Source organism: Balaenoptera borealis (genome assembly GCF_965194805.1).
Source record: "Balaenoptera borealis genome assembly, chromosome: 5".
Taxonomy (NCBI): domain Eukaryota; kingdom Metazoa; phylum Chordata; class Mammalia; order Artiodactyla; family Balaenopteridae; genus Balaenoptera; species Balaenoptera borealis.
The window spans coordinates 8530770-8553744 of NC_138862.1; the positions used below are offsets into that span (position 1 = coordinate 8530770).

Here is a 22975-nt window from a genome sequence, read left to right on the forward strand (position 1 = left end):
TAGCCTAAACAGTAAACTCTACCATCTCTGTATAATCTTTGCATTCACAAATTTCAACAGCCAGTCTTGTGAACTCGAGTTTAGCAACCTCTGTTTAGGCACAGAGGACGTGTTCGATCCGGGCTCTAAAACATCCCAAGACCTCTTGGTTAGACTCCTCAGACGTACCACGGCTCTTCTTTCCAAATGAAGTCCCCTTTTAAAATGTCAGCGTAATGTATGTCTTGAATTTTCAAGTAGAATACTTTAAATTATTTGACAAAGAACAGATAACATGACAGTAAACTGATGTTATTTTAGAATGCTTTTTATTTCGACACTTACAGGATGTGTGTAAGGCATGTTCACAAGTATTTGTTTGAAGTTATGTACAAAACACGTTCTCTCTCTCTCCAGCTGCTCTTCTTTCCCTTTGTACCTGCTGCTACAAACTGGGCCCTGTGTATCTCCATATCTACAAGTCCTCAGTTATTTTGAACATGCAGACAATGTTTTAGGGACCTGCTTCAAAATATGGAGGAAGCTTCTATGCACTAAGTCACTAAGACATCAAAACTCACAGGGAACCAAGGCAGAGGGAAGCAACCAAATCAGCTCATGAACTTGGGGCTGTGAGCTTCTAGGGGGTAACAAAGAACACACGGAAAAACATTTTTTGACCCTTCCTGTTTGAGAGAAATGGAATGTGTCCACAATTCATGTTTCTGTATTTACTACTACTGCCTATGAAGTCACTAAAGAGAACTAATTTTTTAACAGTTTCTAATGCAGTTACAGCTTTGTTCTCAGGCCACAGTACAAGAGTGCATGCATTACTCTACACAAATGTCAAACACCGAACAATTGTAACAGGGACACCTCAGGACTGTCTAATTACACAAGTGTCTCTTTTTGGTGGTAGGATAAGGAAAGTGCCCACTGTGTGCTAGACAGAGACACCCGAACACTTGTTGTCTAACTCATAAAGAGGGACAACATCACTAATGAGAACAGCGAAGTATTCAGAGTAAGTTCCCAATGTGGGGCTGGGATAATGAATATGGAGCCTCAATTTTAGGGGTTAAAAAAGTCTTGGCTGATGTTAATAAGTTTTTTGTGTGATTTTCAAAAATCATTATGTCTTTAAAAGATGAAAAACAAGCACTTATAAATCTACTGGGGAGAAATAAAATAATGAAATGAAAAATCAAAATCACATGAAGAGGAGATCTGAATCTTTTGGTCTGAATCAGCCAATATTTTAACATTAACTACAACCTATTCAAATGTGGTTTGCTTAAGCCCATTTTTTAAAATGCAGAATCTTTAAGGAAAAATGTAGGCATCTGTTTAGGAATACTGATCTCAAAAAACTTTAACGTGGGGCACCTTAAAAGGTCAAGGATACTTATAATTTAAGTCCTGCTTTGAGGCACTCACCATATTTTCCTTCCATCGCAGAGAGCACCTCTGCAGCAGCCCCAGCAATATAAGGATGTGGTTACACATAACTTTATCAGCCACCATTTGGCGATTATTAAGTGGCTAATCAGAGTTGGGAAATTACTTACTGTCAACTATATTAAAGATTTCCATTTATTAGCACTGTGACACACGGTGCAAAGAATCTTCACATGTTGCTTTTTATATCAAAGGTAGTATATCGTTATTCTTCCAACTCAACAAACAGTATATACTCTTTAGTGAATTGTAACTACCTAGAATAGTGGGTGGGCCTCTTCCGGAAGGGCAGGCTACTCTTCTGACAGGAGATCACGAGCCAGGCAGGCTGGGCAAGTGCTCTGCTCCTTAAGCCACTGCTTGAAGCACTGAAATGAGAAAAGACAATTAGCCAGTGCCTCTAGGAGCACATGGAACCTCAGCCCTCCCGGACCACTCACCTCAGCAGACACGGCTAACTTCACTGTGACACCTGGTAGGGCCTGGAGCCACCCAACACCCAGGGACACCAGAGCCTGCTCAGGGTAGGAGTCTGGACCAAGCTCCAGGAACAGAGAAACCCACCTCAGAATGTGACCTGAACACTCAGGGCCTGACCTTGGGGCATGGCCTTGCCCTCCCATCCCCCCACACCCTGCTCCAGTCTCGTGCTTCAGCCGCCCTGACTTCTAGAGGCTGGCCCTTGGACTCAGCCTGTCTGTCTGGTCTTGTTCCTTGCCCATCCCACCAGCCTGCACGCCACACAGCCTCACTGGAGCCTGTTTACCCAGCGTGCTCCCGGCTGGCCTGCTGCTGCTACAGAGCCGAGTGTGTGTGTAAGTTCGAGAGCCCAGGCAGGATACCCCTTCCCGGGAAGGAGGAAGAAGGCAGGCCACGCGGGAGACAGCAAGCTGTCTGGACTCTTTCTAGTGAGCATACTGTGTGTATCCCTTTTCTCAGGGATTCCTACACTGACAGGGCAGAGACCTGATCTGCTCTAACCCAGCAGCAGGGGTGCAGGACAAATGCTCACAGCACCCAAAACACCACAACAGTTACCACAGATCTTGGAAGGGCACAGGCCACAACGTCCCAGGATCAGGCACAGTGGACCCCGTTCGGCTTAGTTTCTCTCCTCTAAAATGTTAAACTGACTTCACATACTGCACTGAACTGACAAACTGCTGCACTGTGTGCCTGTCTGACCAGGCATATAAGAAACTGATGCGTAGAGAAAACTGACTTCTAAGGAACTAGTGTTGCTTTGACTTTCAGCGACTGATGGAGCCAACTGCTCTTTCCCACTCATGACACAGAGGAGAGGACAGTGTGCACAGCGCACGCTGCGGGGCCCAGGAGTCCGCGCCCCTTCCTGCAGCGTCGCTCTCTGGGCGGGAGACAATCATCACAGACATGAGGAGCTTTAGAAGGTGCTCTGAAAATGCAAGTACTGAAGCCTAGAAAACAAAGTCCCTTTTTATTTTCAAAATACTCCATAGTCAAAAGGCATGACATGAGGATGGCTAAGGAGAATTCTTACCCCTTTGTGAAACTTGTGCCCACATTTCAGCACACGTACATTTTTGGATTTGAATACTTCTAGGCATATTTCACAGGAATTTGCACTGGACACCTGTGGAAACAAATGCATCTCCATAGTAAAGAATAACTAAATGTCTTCTTACTACATGAGCTCTTCTTACAAGTGGCCTTCCAGAACTTTCACAGCTAAGGTGGCAGATTATTCTCAATTATAGTTAAGGAGACTGAGGGAACAACTTATTTTTTAATAACATTTCTTAGGAAAAAATAAAGTTTTAATTTTCTCAGAGAAAAAACTGTTTTATGTGGTTAACTCATTCCCAGCTAAAATACTACAAATATCTACTTACCCCAACCCATACCTAAAGTATGGTACTAGCTGAATATTACAAATTAATTGTTCATCTAATTATCTAACAGTTGGAGACAGTAATAAATTATGACATCTCTACACTATGGATTATCATGGGGCTGATTAAAATCATGACGGAATTCCATAATCCTTGACGTGGAAAGTTAGTCACAAAAACTCTCTGAATAAAAGTAGGCTACAGAACAGTATGTATCGTATGAATATATAATTCAATTTTTTAAAAATAAAGAGAATGTGTATATATAGAGATGCCTAGAAAAGAGTCTGGAAAGATATAAAATGTTAACAGTGGTTACTGGCTACTTTTGGTTGAGAGATTTAACTTTTTTCTTTGCTACTTTTCTAAAGTTTCCATGAATGTGGATTACTTGTATAAATCAAAACAAAACGAACTGATGGCTCATTCAGCAAACATCCATGGTCAGGGATTGTGCGGGGCACAGCGACGCAGAGATGAATGGGAGGGCTTGCGGCCCTAGCCGCTCGCAGTCTGGTGAGCACAGACAGCGTGTTCTGTGTGAAAGCAGAGTGCCACCCTAGAACACCAGGCATGAAGCTCTCCCTACAGCTCACAGCACTCACCCCACACCGCATCATTAACTTCGACTCTCACTCCCCCTCTTAACTCTGAGCGCCCTGAAGGCAGGAAATGGCCTTGCTTACCTGTGCTCTTAGCAGCTGGCAAGGAACCTGGCCCCAAACTGAGACTCCATAAACTGTCAAGAAAGTGAATGAATGCAGCCCTGGCAGTGGGTTAAGGTCAGGGGGTACAGCTGGGGGCAGTGCCTGAAGGCTATGAAACCCTGAACTGCTGCACGGGGTTTTCTGTCTTTCCCATGGCACTGTCGCCGCTGCAGCAGTGGGACAGATGTGCTCTCACTCCTCTCTGCGGCCCCCCAGGGAAGGGTCTGGGAGGAAATGGAGGCGTCAACCCTGGGGAAAGGGCAGGTTAAGGCCTCTGCAAAGTTCAGAAAAATCCACGGTTAACTTGACTATTTCCTAGTATGGAAAAGTGGGCACACAATATATTTCTAATTGAAAAAAAAAACCACAAATATATGTACAGTTGACTAAATTCACATATACACACAGATACAAAAGAGTTTAGAAAAATATATACTGATGTGACAGTACTGGTTACCCTTAGAGGGTGGGTTTTGGGGTTCTTTATATGCTCTTTTTATTTGGATCTTCTATTATGAACCACAAAACTTTTGTAATTTAAAAATACAAAGCAGGGACTTCCCTGGTGGTGCAGTGGTTAAGTATCTGCCTGCCAATGCAGGAGGCATGGGTTCGAGCCCTGGTCCAGGAAGATCCCACATGCCGCGAAGCAACTAAGCCTGTGCACCACAACTACTGAGCCTGTGCTCTAGAGCCCGTGAGCCACAACTACTGACGCCCACATGCTCTAGGGCCCGCGAGCCACAACTAATGAGCCCATGTGCCACAACTACTGAAGCCCATGTGCCTAGAGCCCGTGCTCCGCAACAAGAGAAGCCACCGCAATGAGAAGCCCACCCACCGCAACAAAGAGTAGCCCCTGCTCACCGCAACTAGAGAAAGCCCGCACGCAGCAACGAAGGCCCAATACAGCCAAAAATAAAATTTTAAATTAATTAATTAATTAATTAATTTTTAAAAATACAAAGCAAATTACTTCAAATTTTTTAAAAACTACCTATGATTAGCAAATTAAGTCCCAGTTTCAATACATATTATTCTTATAAGTCAGCTTTTACACCTTTATTACTATCAACATCAACCATGAAGTAGAAAGCAATCTCTTTCCAAAAGGTGATTATGGTCTATCTTGGGATGGCCAACAAGCACACAGACGCACGCGTGCGCACACACACACACGCGCACAAAGGAGTTCACACGCACACTCACACATCAATGAGAATGCCAAGAAGCTGACCTGGTTGTTCGACCACAGAGCACGTGACCAGCAGGAACACCCCTGAGAGAGGGAGGGGCCTCCAGCCAGGCCCTGCAGGAATGCTCTGCATGATCACAAGCTTTCCCTCTGGGGTGAGACCCTCTGGGACCTGAGTGTATGTGAGGCAAGAAGTCTCCAAAGGGTAGCGGAAAGTGAAAATGTATGGGAGGCATAAAAACGAGTTCACAAAAAAGATTCACTGCTTAGCTCAAGTCAGCAAACCAGCGCTCTTTGTGCAGTCTTGCACTGCTGACTCCACTATGCGGCCTGCAACTCTTCTGATTTCAATTTCACCTGAACTGTGATACTATAGTTGGACAAAAAGGGGAAATGTGCTCTACACCAGAATTCAATCTGGAGCCCACGGCTGTGAGCCGCCCAGGTGACCACCTCTCTTTCAACCACACATTCAGTCCCTAATGCACAGTCCCCAGCATGAGCTGGTCAGTGTGTTGAGGACGCTGCGCTCCAATCGAAGGAAGGAACACTGGCAAGATGCGTGCATCACCTGTGCCTCGGATTCCTCATTCATAAAGACAGTTATAACGCCCTATCAACTGACACCACAGACAGAACAGTACTTTATAAAAAGTTCTGTGGGGCTTCCCTGGTGGCGCAGTGGTTGAGAATCTGCCTGCCAATGTAGAGGACATGGGTTCGAGCCCTGGTCTGGGAAGATCCCACATGCCGCGGAGCAACTAGGCCCGTGAGCCACAATTACTGAGCCTGTGCGTGTGAAGCCCGTGCTCCGCAACAAGAGAGGCCGCGATAATGAGAGGCCCGCGCACCGCAATGAAGAGTGGCCTCCACTTGCCGCAACTAGAGAAAGCCCTCGCACAGAAACGAAGACCCAACACAGCCATAAATAAATAAATAATTTAATAATAAAAAAAAAATTCTGTGTAACTGTAACATTCTCATTGTCTGAAAGGACAACAAACAATCTAAATCAGTGTATCAAACTAAAGGCAAGTTAATTTAATAGGCTCATTCCTGTGTGCCCCCTGCGCTCCTTGAGGGGAGAGAGAAGGGAAGCAACCAGACTTTCCCAAGCACAGCGCTTGACTCTGCCTATTCTACGGCAGCACTTCATCCCCACAACGACCCAAACAAGCAGATATGATTCGAGCTCACAGTGTTATGAAGTGATGGAACCAAGTCTGTGTTATTCCAAAGCCCATGGTCACACGTAGAAGAAAATTATCCCAAAATCAATTTTTCCAACTATTCACACTTGATATAAAAAGTGAATTTATATGACCATTCACAGGCCCAGTTCCCACAATGTGGTCACAGCTCTTCTTGTCACTACACGAAGGGGCCCCGAGCTACCCGTAAAAATGGAGAGACAACCTCGCCATTCACTGGCTCTCCTAATGAAACACTCAGGTACGTCTAAACTTGGTTTCCAATTTCAAGATCAAATAAATTCAATCTAGAAAAATGGGGCTAAATCATGGATTAGTAGTTCTGTTTCCTTCTTGTTCTTCATCAGAAGAACAGCACTGATTCTACGGTCACACATGCAACACTCACAGGGACGTCGTCTGTCCTCTGCCCCTTGCTTCTGGGTGATGATCCAACAACCACGGAGGGCGGGCCCTGGGTGGCCCTGGTCACAGAAGCAGCAGAGCTGGGCTCAGATGGCCTCCTGTCCTTTCCTGGATTTGGCTGCAGCAAGAACATGGAGCAGGGAAGCAAGTTCAGTTACCCAAAAACTTGACCCTCTTCTGTCTACTAAATTGTTCTCCATTTTGGGGTTGGAAGCATTTTTTCCCACAATTCTCTTATTTTATAAATAAATAAGAATAAAGTGGAACATTTTATTGAATCTAAATGAAATACTGACCTTTTTCTTTTTCTCTTCATCTAGAATGTGTTCTGTCACTAGTTGGACAATTTCGTCAATACTCAATCCTGAGAGCGAGTTCTTGTTTTTGTTTCTCACTTTTTTAATAAAACCAGCAAGCTCGGTGCTGAAAGGGAAAGTGGGGATAATGTCAAGAGAAAGTTAAAGTTTTCTGCTGCAAAGAAATATTATGGGCCAATATTAACCCAACAGCAAAAAGAAACAAAATTAAATACACACAAATAATTCATTTGTAAACAACAGTAACTACAGAGAGCAGCAAAATCACTCTTTCAAAGCACTATGAAAATTCCAATATTATTTCTAAATATTTGTTCTAATAGACTTTCAAAGTAACGGTGTATCTGATAGATCCATTTGAGATCTCCATCTCTACTTAGAAACCTGACTTCTTACAGCCTGGATATCCTGTAGCTTTAAGCAAAATCAATGAATGATCAGACGCCACTGGATCTGACTTGAAATCAATAAAATCTCTTTCTATCTAAGAACAAACTAGTTTTGTTGACTTCTTCCCTTTAAAAATCTAACCAACAACAAAGTTTTCAAAGCCTGAGTTTTTCATAGGTAGCAGTGGATGTGATTTATATCGTTAATCAATAGGAACTTGGTATCTGTAGCACTAATACCTCATATGCTTTAACATGCAGAAAATTAGGATGCATATCTATTTGGTGGTTTATATTCTGCCAGATTTAGTCAGGATTGCAAACAATTTTATTTGTAATGTACTTTTGGTAATTACAACTTGACTATTTTTACTGATTTGCATGGTAACTGCTATTGAGAGAACTTACAATGTTTATCAAACCTAGGCAGGGCTAAACATGCCCATGTGCAGACAAGATATACTTATTTCCAAATGGGCAGGGCTCCACTGACAAATGCAAAACATCAAGTTTGGCCGTTAACTACTGTGTTTCAAAAGTATAATCTCAAAGACTGTGACTAATATTGTGTCAAAGACAGAAATAACATGGAAGGTGCAGAGGGTCATTCCTGGATGTGGATTCCTCTCTTCTGAGCTGTATCCCAGAGACATTCCCTCCACTTCACCTTCTCTCCAGGCTGAGACCAGGAGTACCTCTGTCCCCTTGCACCAATCTGGAGTGAGGTCAGAGGCTGATGCAGAAGCACTGCTGAAGTGCCTGAATGACAACTCTGGCTGACTTAGTTAAAAGCAACTCTACCCATTTGCAGCAACATGGATGGACCTAGAGACTGTCATACTGAGTGAAGTAAGTCAGACAGAGAAAGACAAATATATGATATTACTTATATGTGGAATCTAAAAAAATGGTACAAATGAACTTATTTACCAAACAGAAATAGTCACAGACATAAAAAACAAATCTATGGTTTCTGGGGGGGAGGGGATGAATGGGGAGACTGGGAGTGACATATACACACTACTATATATAAAATAGGCAACTAATAAGGACCTACTGTATAGCACAGGGAACTCTACTCAATGCTCTGTAATTACCTACATGAGAAAAGAATCTAAAAAAGAGTGGATATACGTAAATGTACAACTGATTCACTTTGCTGTACAGCAGAAACTAATACGCCACTGTAAATCAACTATACTCCCCCGACCCAACCCCGCCAAAAAAGTAGCTCTCCTCACCCTCATAAGGATCCCTTTGTAACATGCTCACACACCTGACTCACTAGCAGATTACATCTAGCCTTGTCAGCCTCACAGCTCTAACAAATCAGAGGTGCTGTCCAACGAGGTGTAAGTTGCTGTTGCCTTCTTTGCTATATGTGGGATTTTTTTCCCTGAAATAATGTCAAACTAATGTTTTGCAGTTCATTTAGTGATTCCCTAACTAGTGCTGGAGAGTTAGTGAGTTCATCAAAATCTTAGCAAACTGCCATGGGTTCTGATGAGTGTTGATTAACCAGTGTTCAATGTTTTCAATCTACTGGTTTGAAACTGCTCACTTCTATGTCTACAAAAGGAAAAAGTGCAGCACTTGTCTGAGTAAAACAATTATGCAGTCCTTTCCACTTCAGCCCCTAATTGGCTGTAACGTTATCTAATCAGGAAACCTCAGTTCAATAAAGCACTTAACAGAGTTGCAGACATTTTAGATTCGTACCTGCTGTGACACGGGAACACCACTGACAGGTGCTCAATAATACTATTGAACGGCTTCTTTGGAGACTGGCTTGAACGGGTGGCACGTCCTGGAGCAACAGGTGACTTCCGATCAGCCACCGGGCTTGGCTCTGACCGCGCTGCCTGGCCGGGGCTCTCACACTCTGGCCGCCGGCCGGCTTCCGGCTCACAGGAGGGCGACTCCACTGGGCCATCAGTAGCAGAGACCAGACTTGATTCCTCGGAAACTGCTGTTCGGTCTCCAGTCCTGTGACTCGTAGAAGTGGAGGGGCCTTGATCCTCATGGTCTGAAGACTCGGCAAGTAACTTAGGCTGAATCTACAAGGAACACAGCACAGTGGCTGGATCACTAAGCGTTACATCCGTGAACAAAGACTAACGATTAAGCACAACTATAATGAAGCCTGGCTGCTCAAGTGCACAGGATCTGAATTACGACAAATTAAACGTCTTGTCCTTAAAACCTGCTGGCCACCTTCTCTTTCTCAGAACGCGCTCTTCATGGCTCCACACCGCTGGCTTCCGTCCCACCCGCCGGGCCCCTGCCCAGCTCTCCCCGCAGCCCCGCCGCCGTCCACGCCTGAAGTGCGGCTGCCCCTCATGTTGTCAGAGGTGCGATCTCCACCCCAGCCGTGCTACGCCCTCTCGTGCCTCGCTGACTGTGTGCTCACTGAGGATAACGCCCACTTTTTTTTTTTTTGGCCGCGCAGTGCCGCATGTAGTATCTCAGTTCCCCGACCAGGGATCGAACCCATGCCCCCTGCGGTGGAAGCGCAGAGTCCTAATCACTGGACCACCGGGGAAATCCACAATGCCCACTTTCAAAACGATTCCAGTCTAGAATATCTTCCTGAGATCCAAATCTGCACATCCAAACTTCCTAATGGGCAGATCCACGTGGGTGACTGATTCCAGGGCCACTCACGCCCTACGTCTTCAAACCCCGCCTCAGGGCAGTCCCCTCACCCTGCCCTTCCTCCGGTGCCACCTCACTGACAGAAACCCAGAGTCATCCTCGACTCCCCAACATACTCACACGGAGCCCCAATCTCACAAGCAGCACCATTCTTTCAACTGACCTCCTGCACACCCCTCAAATGTGTTCTCTTCCCTCCAGCCCCACTGCCTCCCTGAGCCAGGACACGGCTGGGGACACTGAGCTGTAACTGGCTGGCTGGAAATCGCTCACTCAGCTCCCTCTCCCACCACATCTCCACACTGCAGTCAAGCTGATCGTCAAGCACAATGCTGACGTCGTTCCCTAACTTGAACCTTATACTGGCTTCTTAGTGACCTGAGGAAAAGTCCACACTGCTGAACACACCTTACACCTTAATAAGGCTCCCTTTGTTCCGGCCCGTGGGTACGATATTATAATCTTTCTCCCTATCGTCCCCTTTGTCATCGTGGACTTCTTTTATAGCTATGAAAGGAGGGTATTCTCTTTTTTTCTAGCCTCCAAATATGCTGCTTCTTCCACTTGGAACACTCTGACCCTGCAAACATCACACCACACACCCCTCCTCAAACACACACCCCCTTACTCCTTTTGCCTGGTTAATTCCTATTCCAGATCTCTGACTCACTGAGACTTCCAACAGCGGAGCTTCTGCCGAGGCCTAGGCCTCTGGGTTAGATTAGTTCCTCCTAATTTATGCTGCTATAGCATTCTATGTTCCTGTGAAAAATCTTGGCACATTTTGCTTATAATTATAGGTTTAAAGTCTCTCTTTCTTAAACCCATATGCACTTTGAGGGCACAGACCACATCTAATCTTGATCACCACTAAATACCCAATGAATGAACAGCAGGGAAATGACACACAAAGTAAATCATTTTTAGGGGTACTTATTACTCAAGCTCCTGGCACACTGAGAGTTCCCAAGGTTTTGAATTTTAAAATTACATAAGCTAGAGTTAAAAATTAATAGTAAAATATTCTATTGATATCTAATGCTTTTCCCCCTTCCGTATCTGCTATAAGAACTTGGAAACACTATAAATAAGTGATCTTTAATTCTAAATAAAACTCTGTTTCTTACTCAGTTCAATGGAGAGAAAAAACTTTTTCTATGGAGAGAAAAAAACTGGCGCTCAATAGAAAATTTAATCAGTCCAAGGTGGCTAACCTTTTTAACGTTTTAAACCATTTTTTTTTTTTGCAGATGAATCCACAGTAAGTATGAATGCTTAGTGTGCAAGGTATTGGGGAGAAAAAGACGCTCAAGATGAGGCTTCTGACTGCAGCTCCAGAGCCTACAATCTAAGACGCTGAATGCACTGACCGAAGGGTCACAGGGTGAGGGGCAAATAAGTGCAGCCCTCACAGGGCTTAACCTAGCACTTAATGAAAACATTAAGGCAACTGTTAATCCATCTCATGCCCACTCCCAAAACAATAACAACAAACTACTTTTGGCCAGTTAAGAAAGAAATTGTGCTTCACTCCTTTTCTGTTCTCTTTCCTTCAAAAAAAAAAAAAGATGTAATAGACTTACTGTGTTACAGGTAGGAAACGAAAGCTCAGAAATCTGCACTTTAGAAAGTTCACTGAGCCGAAAACCATTTTTAATTGCTTGAATTTGTTCTTCAAACTGAGACTGTAGGTAGAAGGAAAAATGTTAAGTTTTTCTAACAAATTCCAAGAGAAAACCACAACTGTCAAATAATATTTTTTTCCCCCTTACTATACATACATAACAAATGCTCAACCGTTTTCCAAGAAATATAACTGAGTTGCAAGGAAAGAGGTTCAAAATAAGTCCTTATTAATCGGAATGCTCTACAGCCTTATAAAACATAACTTTTCTAATCTTAACAATCAAGGGCTGAGTTTAAAGAGAGTTAAGAAGATAGCATTTCTTTCATGAAAAATTCTTAATTACAACAAAAAATAAATATTGTCTTGAACAGCTCAAAAAAGAAATAGTTTCAATATGACATGACCTCCTTAGAATTATAACCATCAGATAGATTTTGACAGAATTATAAAATACTTTATAACTTACCTTTGCTTTCTCAATTTCTTCTCTAACATTAGAAAGAAATGATTCCCATGAATGTATGTCATATTCCATGACAGGATATGCTGCAGAATCACTGAGAAAGTAGAAAAATTTATAAAACTGCTAATGTCCACTTAAAAATTTTTTTAAATTGAAAGTACTAAAGTACAAATGAAAATAAACATTTACACACGAGAGAAACATGATCATACACAAAAAAACAACTATTTTTAAAGAACTGTATATCTTACAAAGTCACTACACTTTAGGAAACTTTAACTGTTGATCTAATCCAGATCCCAAAACTGGTAGGCAGAGAGCAAATATTCTCCTGAATTTTAATTTCAGTCCCCAAATTTGAAGATCAGACACTCTTCAGCTGACATCTTCATATTTAACATCAAAGGCTATCTTTGTATTGAAAAACAAACCAAAAAAAAGGCCGCCTGGAAACATCCCAATAAAACCCTCACCCCCACCTTACTGTAAAACACAGTGGTGGGTGTCTAACAGGCTGTGAAACTTCTCAGCGCCTCATGAATCTGCTCCACTGAAAGTGACAGACAAGCTTTCTACTCCTAATTGAGAAGATCAGGAACACTACCAATCCGCGATGGTGTCAGTTCTCAGTATACATCATAAAGGAAAACCACAACATTGCTTTTATGGCTTTCCTCTTTTGCTATCCTATGGTGGAATGAGCAGAATTAGCACAGACTCCCTAAGAAAAATCGCCGTGTACTGTGAGGCTTAATAAGGAGTCAATACCATTAGATAAAATGAGGCCTGAGATGTCTGTTTCCCAGATGCACCACAACGCATAGCCTACAGTTGTGCTGCATACTGGCAACTGAACACCACGTGGTCTCAACCTCAGCTGTACTAGTCCTGTAATCTGAATCAGCATATCAATTTACCTTTAATCAGAAAGGTTTTCTCACGTGAAAAAAACTTAATCTTGAAAAATGAAGAAATAAAGAACTATACAATAAAACTGTTTTTCCATAACCCACAGAATCTCTGGTTCAACACTGAGGGTTTGAAATTTAAATCAAAAAGCACTAGGAATTAAGAAGTCAAAATCCGTGTGTGGTCCCATTTGTTTATTTTTGTTTTTATTTCCATTTCTCTAGGAGGTGTGTCAAAAAGGATCTTGCTGTGATTTATGTTACAGAGTGTTCTGCCTACGTTTTCCTCTAAGAGTTTTATAGTGTCTGGCCTTACATTTAGGTCTTTAATCCACTTTGAATTTATTTTTGTGTATGGTGTTAGGAAGTGTTTTGCAGAGCAAAGGAAACCATAAACAAGATGAAAAGACAACACTCAGAATGGGAGAAAATATTAGCAAAGGAAGCAATGACAAAGGATTAATCTGCAAAATATACAAGCAGCTCATGCAGCTCAATATCAGAAAAACAAACAACCCGGGCTTTCCCTGGTGGTGCAGTGGTTAAGAATCTGCCGGCCAATACAGGGGACACAGGTTCGACCCCTGGTCCGGGAAGATCCCACATGCCACAGAGCAACAAAGCCCACGCGCCACAACTACTGAGCCTGCGCTCTAGAGCCCACGAGCCACAACTACTGAGACCGCGTGCCACAATGCCCACGTGCCTAGAGCCTGTGCTCCACAACAAAAGAAGCCATGACAATGAGAAGCCTGCGCACCACAATGAAGAGTAGCCCCCGCTTGCCACAAACAGAGAAAGCCCGCACGTAGCTACGAAAACCTAACACAGCCAAAAATAAAAACAAACAAATAAATTTATAAAAACAAAACAAAACAAAAAACAAACCCAATCCAAAAGTGGGCGGAAGACCTAAACAGACATTTCTCCAAAAAAGATACACAAATTGCCAACAAACACATGAAAGGACACTCAACATCACTAATCATTAGAGAAATGCAAAACAAAACTTTAGTGAGGTATCACCTCACACTGGTCAGAATGGCCATCATCAAAAAATCTACAAACAATAAATGCTGGAGAGGGTGTGGAGAAAAGGGAACTCTCTTGCACTGTTGGTGGGAATGTAAATTGATACCGCTACTATGGAGAACAGTATGGAGGTTCCTTAAAAAACTAAAAATAGAACTACCATATGACCCAGCAATCCCATTACTGGGCATATACCCTGAGAAAACCATAATTCAAAAAGACACATGCGGGCTTCCCTGGTGGCACAGTGGTTGAGAATCTGCCTGCCAATGCAGGGGACACGGGTTCGAGCCCTGGTCTGGGAAGATCCCACATGCCGCGGAGCGACTAAGCCCGTGAGCCACAATTGCTGAGCCTGCGCGTCTGGAGCCTGTGCTCCGCAACGGGAGAGGCCACGATAGTGAGAGGCCCGCGCACCGCGATGAAGAGTGGTCCCCACTTGCCGCAACTAGAGAAAGCCCTCACACAGAAACGAAGACCCAACACAGCCATAAATAAATAAATTAATTAATTAATTAAAAAAAAAAAAAAAAGACACATGCACCCCAATGTTCATCACAGCACTATTTACAGTGGCCAGGACATGGAAGCAACCTAAGTGTCCACTGACAGATGAATGGATAAAGAAGATGTAGCACATATATACAATGGAATATTACTCAGCCATAAAAAGAAACGAAATTGAGTTATTTGTAGTGAGGTGGATGGACCTAGAGTCTGTCATACAGAGTGAAGTAAGTCAGAAAGAGAAAAACAAATACCGTATGCTAACACATATATACGGAATCTAAAAAAAATGGTTCTATTGAACCTAGGGGCAGGACAGGAATAAAGATGTAGACGTAGAGAATGGACTTGAGGACATGGGGAGGGGGAGGGTAAGCTGGGACGAAGTGAGAGAATGGCATGGACATATATACACTACCAAATGTAAAACAGATAGCTAGTGGGAAGCAGCTGCATAGCACAGGGAGATCAGCTTGGTGCTTTGTGACCACCTAGAGGGGTGGAAAAGGGAGGGTGGGAGGGAGATGCAAGAGGGAGGGGATATGGGGATATATTTATATGTATAGCTGATTCACTCTGTTATACAGCAGAAACTAACACAACACTGTCAAACAATTATACTCCAATAAAGATGTTTAAAAAAAAAAAACCAAACCTGTGTGTGGAATATGATAAAAGGACCAGATGAAAAGTAATCCCATGTGCAAAAATCTATATAGAAAAGTGCTAAATGCTAGACTGAAGGAGACCCTCTAGGATTCCCAGGTAAACCTTATTCCAAAAACAAAGCAAAAGAAAGAAAAACAGATAAAGATTACAGAGGGTTGAAAAAAAATGACCAGATGTAAATATCTTTTGAAGTGACATTCCCATCTCTCCCATTAAGACTGTTAAGTAACTATTCTTATGGAAGGCAATTGTTTAAAAAGCCTTAAAAATGTGATCTTCATTCCAGAAATTTATTTATTGCATGGAAATGACTAATAATTTAGCTATAAGGATAAAACTTTAGTTATAAGGATACTTGCTACAGTACAGCTTTTATTAACAAAATGTGCAAACAACCCAACTCTCCCACTACAGTGGTATTTAATAAATCATGACACGTTTGTACACTGGAATACTATTTAACCTTTTAAAATTAGGTTGGAGAAACACAATTATTGATATGAAAGGAAGCTTCCTGTACACTACTTAGTGAAAACTATATATAAATTTTTTTTTCAAATACTTAATGGATTTACTGCAAAATATTAGCTAGTTATAGCTCAATTTAGAATTAGGATAATTTTTATCATTTTTGTTTACATGTTTTGATTTTTCTATAATTGAATATGTATTAACTATATTAACTATTAAAAATAAAGTAGTCCTAATGTAAGTTTTTTAAATCAGCCCTAACCTTTTTTTACTCATTGACACTTCTGGAAAGACACCTGCGACATCACAATACCTGCTCATTAGCTTCAGGTTCTTAAGAAACCCTTCGGCTTGCGACTCCATGGTCTGTAACTTATATACTTCCACCTCCTTCCAGTTTTCGAGCACAGATACCTACCATTAGATTCAAGAATGTAAGTATTTTAAAACTAAAACTATTTTAAGGTTGTTAAAACAAACATTCTAAACCACTTTCAAGTTTCTCCTTAAATCACCAGAACTTAATTATGTTATAATTTCTCTGAGGTGAACATGAATTAAAACTTTTGGATTTGAAAATAGAATAACAAGATGACAGTAAAATTATATACCTAAAATGATACTTTTCTCAGATATGAAACTTTGCACATGGTTTACTGCTTAAGCCATATACAAGCACAGAGCTAGGTTACCTACATGTATATACCTGGTGTGCATAATCTATGGTCCTGTTCATGGTGAGCAGAGGGCCAGGACCCTGCAGAACAACCCCAAGGCTGAACCCTACCTAATTTAAAGGCCTGAGAAACAGACTTGTGGTTGCCAAGGGAGAGGGAAGGGGGGGGATGTGGTGGGAGTTTGGGGTTAGCTGATGCAAACTATTATATATAGAATGGATAAACAAGGTCCTACTGTATAGCACAGGGAACTATATTCAGTATCCTGTGATAAACCATAATGGAAAAGAATATAAAAAAGAATGTATATATATATATACATATGTATAACTGAATCACTTTGTTGTACAGCAGAAATTAACACAACATGGTAAATCAACTATACTTCAATAATAAATACATAAATAAATAAATAATTACAGAATAGCTGCATTAAAATAAAATAAAATAAAATAAAAGCCTCAGAGAAGCTGTTATCAGAAAGGGCATCAAAAGGCTCTAGGGCATGTTTTTAAAATTTTAGACTCTCTGGCTCCCGGCACAAGCCAACTGGCCATTTTTGTAAAAGTCACTGCAGGAAATGTAGACCTGCCTTGTTTTAATCCAGGTGTCAGTAACCTTGACAGGGCCCACCAGGCAAACCTGTTTGCCAAATGGTAGCAAATGGGAACTCAATGACTTGGGAACAGAGATGCAGGCATAGTATCCACAAAGTAGAAGTACTTGGACTTTTTTTTCCTTCCTTTCTTTAGAAAAGCAGTTGCATAGCTGATATTTCACTGAAAGACTCATGTTTACAGACTGCATAAGCTAAGCTTTTCCTTACTTTCCTAGAATAATCATAGACACATACACTAATAAATAACATTTACTTCTCAATTAGAAAAACAAAGACAACCATATTTCAGGAACTAAATAAAATACAGCCAGAGGTCATTATTATTATTTTTGTCTCAGTAGTTTCTCAAATAGTATACTGACATTGGTATATATTCTTCTGCAGGGAGAAGAGTATATTCTTAATAAATGGATTATTTTCAAGTTCCTTTTCTAGCATTGGCAAATAGATTTTATGGTTGGCTACTTCATGGTACATCACTTGATTAAATATGATGAAGCCATTAAAAGTGTAGAGCATGGCAAATGATTGAATTATGTTAAATAAGCAGGTTATAAAATGTGGTGTACACTATGAGTACAGCTATGTAATAAATAAGCACAAAGGTAAAACATTTTAAAGCTACAGGCAAGGAAAGAGTGGCTGTTCCAGGGAGGTAGGATTATGGGTGAAAGGATATCCCTCAGCCTCCACACCTCCCAGCAGTGCTGTCGTGCCTCATGTGTAATTAAACACAAAGTAAACAAATGATATCCTGCCATATCTGTCAGTCACCAAGTGTCCTGGACTCACCTCTGCATCCACAGCCCTTTGAAGACTCTCTTCATAATGCTCTTTCTCTTTCTTTATACGCTCCTCTATTTTCATTTTCTCATTCATAAATGTCTTACTGCAAATATTAAAGAAAAAAAACTTATTGAAAATAACTTAATCAGTGAGATCACAAAGGCTGAAGCCAGGTTAGCTTTTAAGTCATGCCACAAAAAGACACAACATCTTCTAGAGAAACTTCTTGCCTAATATTTGCCTATATAATGCAAGACTCACATGTGCTCTTTGCACTTTACAAATGATCGAAGGAAGATGTGAAATTAAAAGTGAGTACTGGTGGGACTGCTGAGAAACTGGTTCACCATTTTTATGAGGTTAGGTTAAGTCTAATCTGGCTACTGAGTCAGAAATTCTATTTTGACCCACATTACAAGGTAATAACCCAAAGGAAAAAAGTGATATGCACAAAGCTGTTCATGGCATTACATTTATAACAGCTTAAAAACAAAAACAAAAAACCTGGCACAGACTATGATGTAAATGGAAATATGTGTATGAAACAATATTAAATAAGAAAAGCAGAATACAACTGCTTACTACTGAATATACTGGTTACCAGTATGTACAAACACTTCTATTAATAAAGGTTAAAAGGAAACTTTTTATAGGTTCATAATAAAAATTCTTTAATAAAATCTTTAATTGTAGAGCAAGAAACTACCATAATATAGTTTGTACTGTTATTTCAAGTAACAAAAGTTTTTAAAACACATTTTTAGTTTCAGGTTAATTCAAGGGAAAAGAAGAGTAATCTACAATGATAAATTCAGGACCTTTTTTACACCGACAATGTGAAACAAAAGGAGAAACATCATAAAATAAAAATACTTAAAGAATAAATTTATTTAAATATTAATTTAAATAATAAAATAGAAAGAGAAATTTTTTTAAAGAGAAACATAATTATTAAAAAGAAACAGACAAGTAAAAATATATTTGGATGTCTAAATATGTGTAGACTGTGCCTCCAGTATTAAAAGTATAATAAGATGTTAAAATAAATTTAAGCTTAATTTGCCTGATTTCAAAGGACTGGTCCAGAAGTAATTCACGTTCCTTTTCCTTTCCAGCATTTTCCTGGGTATACCTACAAAAGTATAATCACCAAATTTTAATTAATTTTCAAAGGTTTTTAAAAACACGATCTCACACAGTAAATTCCTATATCCATGCAAACATTTCTTGAATTCTTTACATTTATTTTTGTTTCATTTCTAATATCTTCTAAATAGGCAAAGAATTTGGACCATTTTCCTTTTGGGAAAATTTCCTTCTACACCTGCAGGGCAGATCACCTTTTTCTTCACTCTAAGTCGCATGTCTGCAGCAAAGATCCCCTGTCTCAGTCCTCTGTCAGGAGCACCTCCAGGGGCTTCAACACGAGACAGAGGAGTAAGGTGTCAGATCATCATCAGTTTAACAGTGGTTCTCACTCAGAATGAAAACAGCCTTCTAGTCTTTAAAACAGAACCTCAAGTCCAACTGAACACACACACACACACACACACACTCGTAGGCACACAGTGGGACAATTCTTCCAAAGTGTGTAAATCTTTGATACTTATGCAATGTCCTGTAGCAGGTGGGTTCTGCCTCTTCTTTCACACTCACCTATACACCTGTTTAGTCATCTCTACTTCTCTACTTGCTAAAAAACCCACATTTCCACTAAGAACCAGGTTAAATGCCATTTCACTTCTTTTTTTTTTTGAAACACTTAGAGTTGAAACTCTTTATTAGGTACAACTCTTATGATGTTCCTTTTCTGATAATCTTAAATATCCAGTCAATTGTAATCATCAAAGACATATTTGAAACAGCATGACTTGCATATAAGTACGAGTAAGCATGGTGCCAAGTTCAATAAATTGTGCTGTTATAAAACCACCACCTGACAGAAAGGAGACATGCCAGAAATAAGCCAAAAGCTGTCTACACATAAATTTCCTACTGTACTGAAATTCTTATTCTTGTTGCTGAATTCAAAACAAAAAGGTGCTTTGAACACATTAAGGAAAAGCATTATGAAATCTCAGAATCTCACTTTTATTTTTTTCTCATTAATTCAATGCCTTAAAATCCGATTTCCAGCTTTATTTATTTTTTGAAACTCTTCTAAGATCAATGGCATCTCACAAAAAAGAGAAGAGGTGCCAGAAATCTGAAGAATACCGTTTTTTCATTCCTGATTTTCAACAAATAGCAGAATATGAGTTTTATAAAACCAAAGAGGTAAGGTAAGCCCACCACTGATTCTAGAAAAAATTCTAGAATCAATTATTTTAAAGATATTAAGATAGCACAGGGAACTATATTCAATATCCTATGATAAATTAAAATGGAAAAGAATATGAAAAAGAATGTATATATATATGTATAACTGAATAACTGCTGTACAGCAGAAATTAACACATTGTAAATGAACTACAATAAATTTTTTTTTTTTTTTTTTGGCTGCGTTGTGTCTTCATTGCTGCACGGGTTTTCTCCAGTTGTGGCGAGCATGGGCTACTCTTCGTTGTGGTGCGTGAGCTTCTCATTGCGGTGGCTTCTCTTGTTGCGGAGCATGGGCTCTAGAGTGCAGGCTCAGTAGTTGTGGTGCACAGGCTTAGTTTCTCTGCGGCATGGGAGATCTTCCCGGACCAGGGCTTGAACCCATGTCCCCCTTCATTCTGTGCCAATGTTTCCACTCTGGTGAATGTACGAATGGATGACCTCTTGCCTCATTTCCTTAGTAGAATACTTGCACACGTGCATTTCACACTCAGCGCAGAGCAGTCATAGCTTCACCTGGTCACCGAGGATCAGCCAATCACAGCTGTGGGAAGGCATCCACGATTCGAGTCCAAGCTCACTCTGCTCCTGCAGGACAGGCTAATAAATCAGGAGACGAGGTGCTGAAGCAAGGAATACGACTTTATTCCGAAAGCCGGCAGAACGAGAAGATGACAGACTAGTGTCTCCAAAAAACCATCTTCCATTTCACTTCTTTTACAAAATAGTTCCTCTAAGTTCTCAATACTGGGTGGCTTTTCATGGAATTTCTGCCTTCTTTCATAATTATCTCTGGCTTCTGCCACTGCACCTGCAACTTGCTCAAAACAACAAAATGTGGCAGAAGTGATGCTCTGACAGTTCTGGGTCTGAACCTTCAGAAGGGCAGGCAGCTTCCACTTCTGCACTCTTGGAAGCTCTTAGCCACCACATCAGAGGTCTGGCTCCCATGATGGAGACCATATGGACAGATCAAATAGATAGAAGAAGCCACATGGAGAGAGAGAAGGCCTGAAACTGCATAGGAAGAAAGAGGCCAAGTCACCCCAGCATCCCAGCTGAGCCCAGCCACAAGAGGAACCACTGACAAGACCAGCAGAAGAATGGTCCGGCCAAACAGCCCAGACTGCAAGAGCAGGATCAAATAAAAATTAATTTAAGCCACTACGTTTCTGGTGTTTTGCTCAACAGTAGTAACAATTAAGCTGAGGAATCATATGACATATCACTGTTTAGGGAAAGAGGAGTTAGGAGGGATCACAGAGAATCTTGAAACAAACCTGGCCCATCTGACAATTGCCTGAATGTATTACCAAATCTTTCATATTACAGAACCAAATTTTAATAATTTAAAGATTCAGGATGAAAGTAATAAATAAAATGATCATCACAGAATCTTAGTGCTGGAAAGAACCTTAGATCTAGACAAGCCCCCTCATTTTACAATAAGGAAAAGGGGTTAAAGGTAATGTTCACAGTAAGAGGTGGTGTTCAGACTGGAAGTCGGTTCTTTGTTGATTTGCAGTCTTACCTTTATGTAATTTATCTGCAAACATGGTAGGTTTATAAAAAGTTTTAGGTGCAATAATTCCCCGACAGATGTTCTTTAAAATGAAATGAAAACAATACCTAAAATTTTCACTTTACTTGATATAGCTTGAAATTGAATATCAAAAATGAAAAATAACCCAAAATACACCCCAATAATACATAAAGAAGTAAAAATCATTGACTTTCAAGTGTTACTTACATTTCACTGGCATTTAAAACCTTTTTCATCTTCTTCTTCAGTGCCTTTAGTCTCTCTTGGATTTCTTTTTTCTCCTGTTCCCATTTTTTAATTTCCTTTTCCAAATCTTCGAGGAACCAATCTAATTCTGTCTTTGAGATCTAAAAACATTTTAGAAAGTACCTAAATAAATGGGAAGATGTACTTTAAAAAAAAAAAAAAGAGCCTGAAAGACTAGAATTGTGGCGGTGTGCTACCTTAACCAATGACTCCAGTTCCACAGGACACACACTCAGGAGCTGGCTGTATGTGCTACCCTGGCCAAGGCTGGGACATCAAGTCGCACAATGCACAGCCTCAGCCCTTAAACAAGGACGGAGAGACACATGACAGACTATCTGGTACTTGGGAAGGGCTTCTCAAAATCAGTGATATCTGATCTCTGTCTTCAAAAATGGGTCTGTCACATGGAGAATGGATTCCAAGTAGTGGCAACTGGTGAGGCAGAAGGTTGAAAGAGTAAGGCATGTCTGTGCAAAAAAGCAAGAGGTGCTACATGGCTGGAGGACGAGGTGGGTGTTCGGAAGTCAGGGCACGGAGAATGGCATCTGAGGCACCTTGGGTTAAAATGATCAAGGGCCTTGTAAGCCATGCTAAGGAGTGTGGACTTTATCCTGCAGAAAACAGGAAGCCAGTGAAGGCTCTTAAGCAGGGTTGTGAGATGATGAGATTCTTATTTTAGAAAAATAACTGAAAGACAAAGAGGTAGACTCGGGGTAAGAGGGTACATGAAAGACGAGAACAGTGGCTTTCACATTTTCTTGACTTTCTCTGACACTTTCTTATTGTGACCCACAATAGCAAAAGCATTTTAATAATGATCTACAGCATATGTATATACATATATATGTATGCATGTATATACACATAAAACTGAAAAAAAATTGCCCTCACCTTCTGAGATGTTTTCTGATATTT

General features: G+C 40.8%; 1 protein-coding gene across 19 annotated transcripts in view; it reads right to left on the reverse strand.

The window, feature by feature from the left end:
* Positions 1-286: 286 nt before the first annotated feature.
* Positions 287-22975, reverse strand: part of TTC3 (tetratricopeptide repeat domain 3) — a 136379-nt gene continuing 113690 nt past the window's right edge. For 13 of the 19 annotated variants that reach the window (XM_082394565.1, XM_082394555.1, XM_082394557.1 and 10 more), the window contains 11 exons: positions 22019-22158; positions 19013-19081; positions 17956-18052; positions 16130-16281; positions 12284-12374; positions 11774-11875; positions 9255-9592; positions 7126-7252; positions 6813-6947; positions 2960-3052; positions 287-1808 (listed from right to left, as the gene is read on the reverse strand). In XM_082394565.1, the coding sequence (XP_082250691.1) occupies positions 1734-1808; positions 2960-3052; positions 6813-6947; positions 7126-7252; positions 9255-9592; positions 11774-11875; positions 12284-12374; positions 16130-16281; positions 17956-18052; positions 19013-19081; positions 22019-22158 (1419 nt within the window). In that variant the 3' untranslated portion in view covers positions 287-1733. Of the gene's footprint in view, positions 1809-2959; positions 3053-6812; positions 6948-7125; positions 7253-9254; positions 9593-11773; positions 11876-12283; positions 12375-16129; positions 16282-17955; positions 18053-19012; positions 19082-19104; positions 20869-22018; positions 22159-22975 lie in introns of those variants that run through there. The other 6 variants (XM_082394564.1, XM_082394560.1, XM_082394563.1 and 3 more) reach the window with 5 other exon arrangements.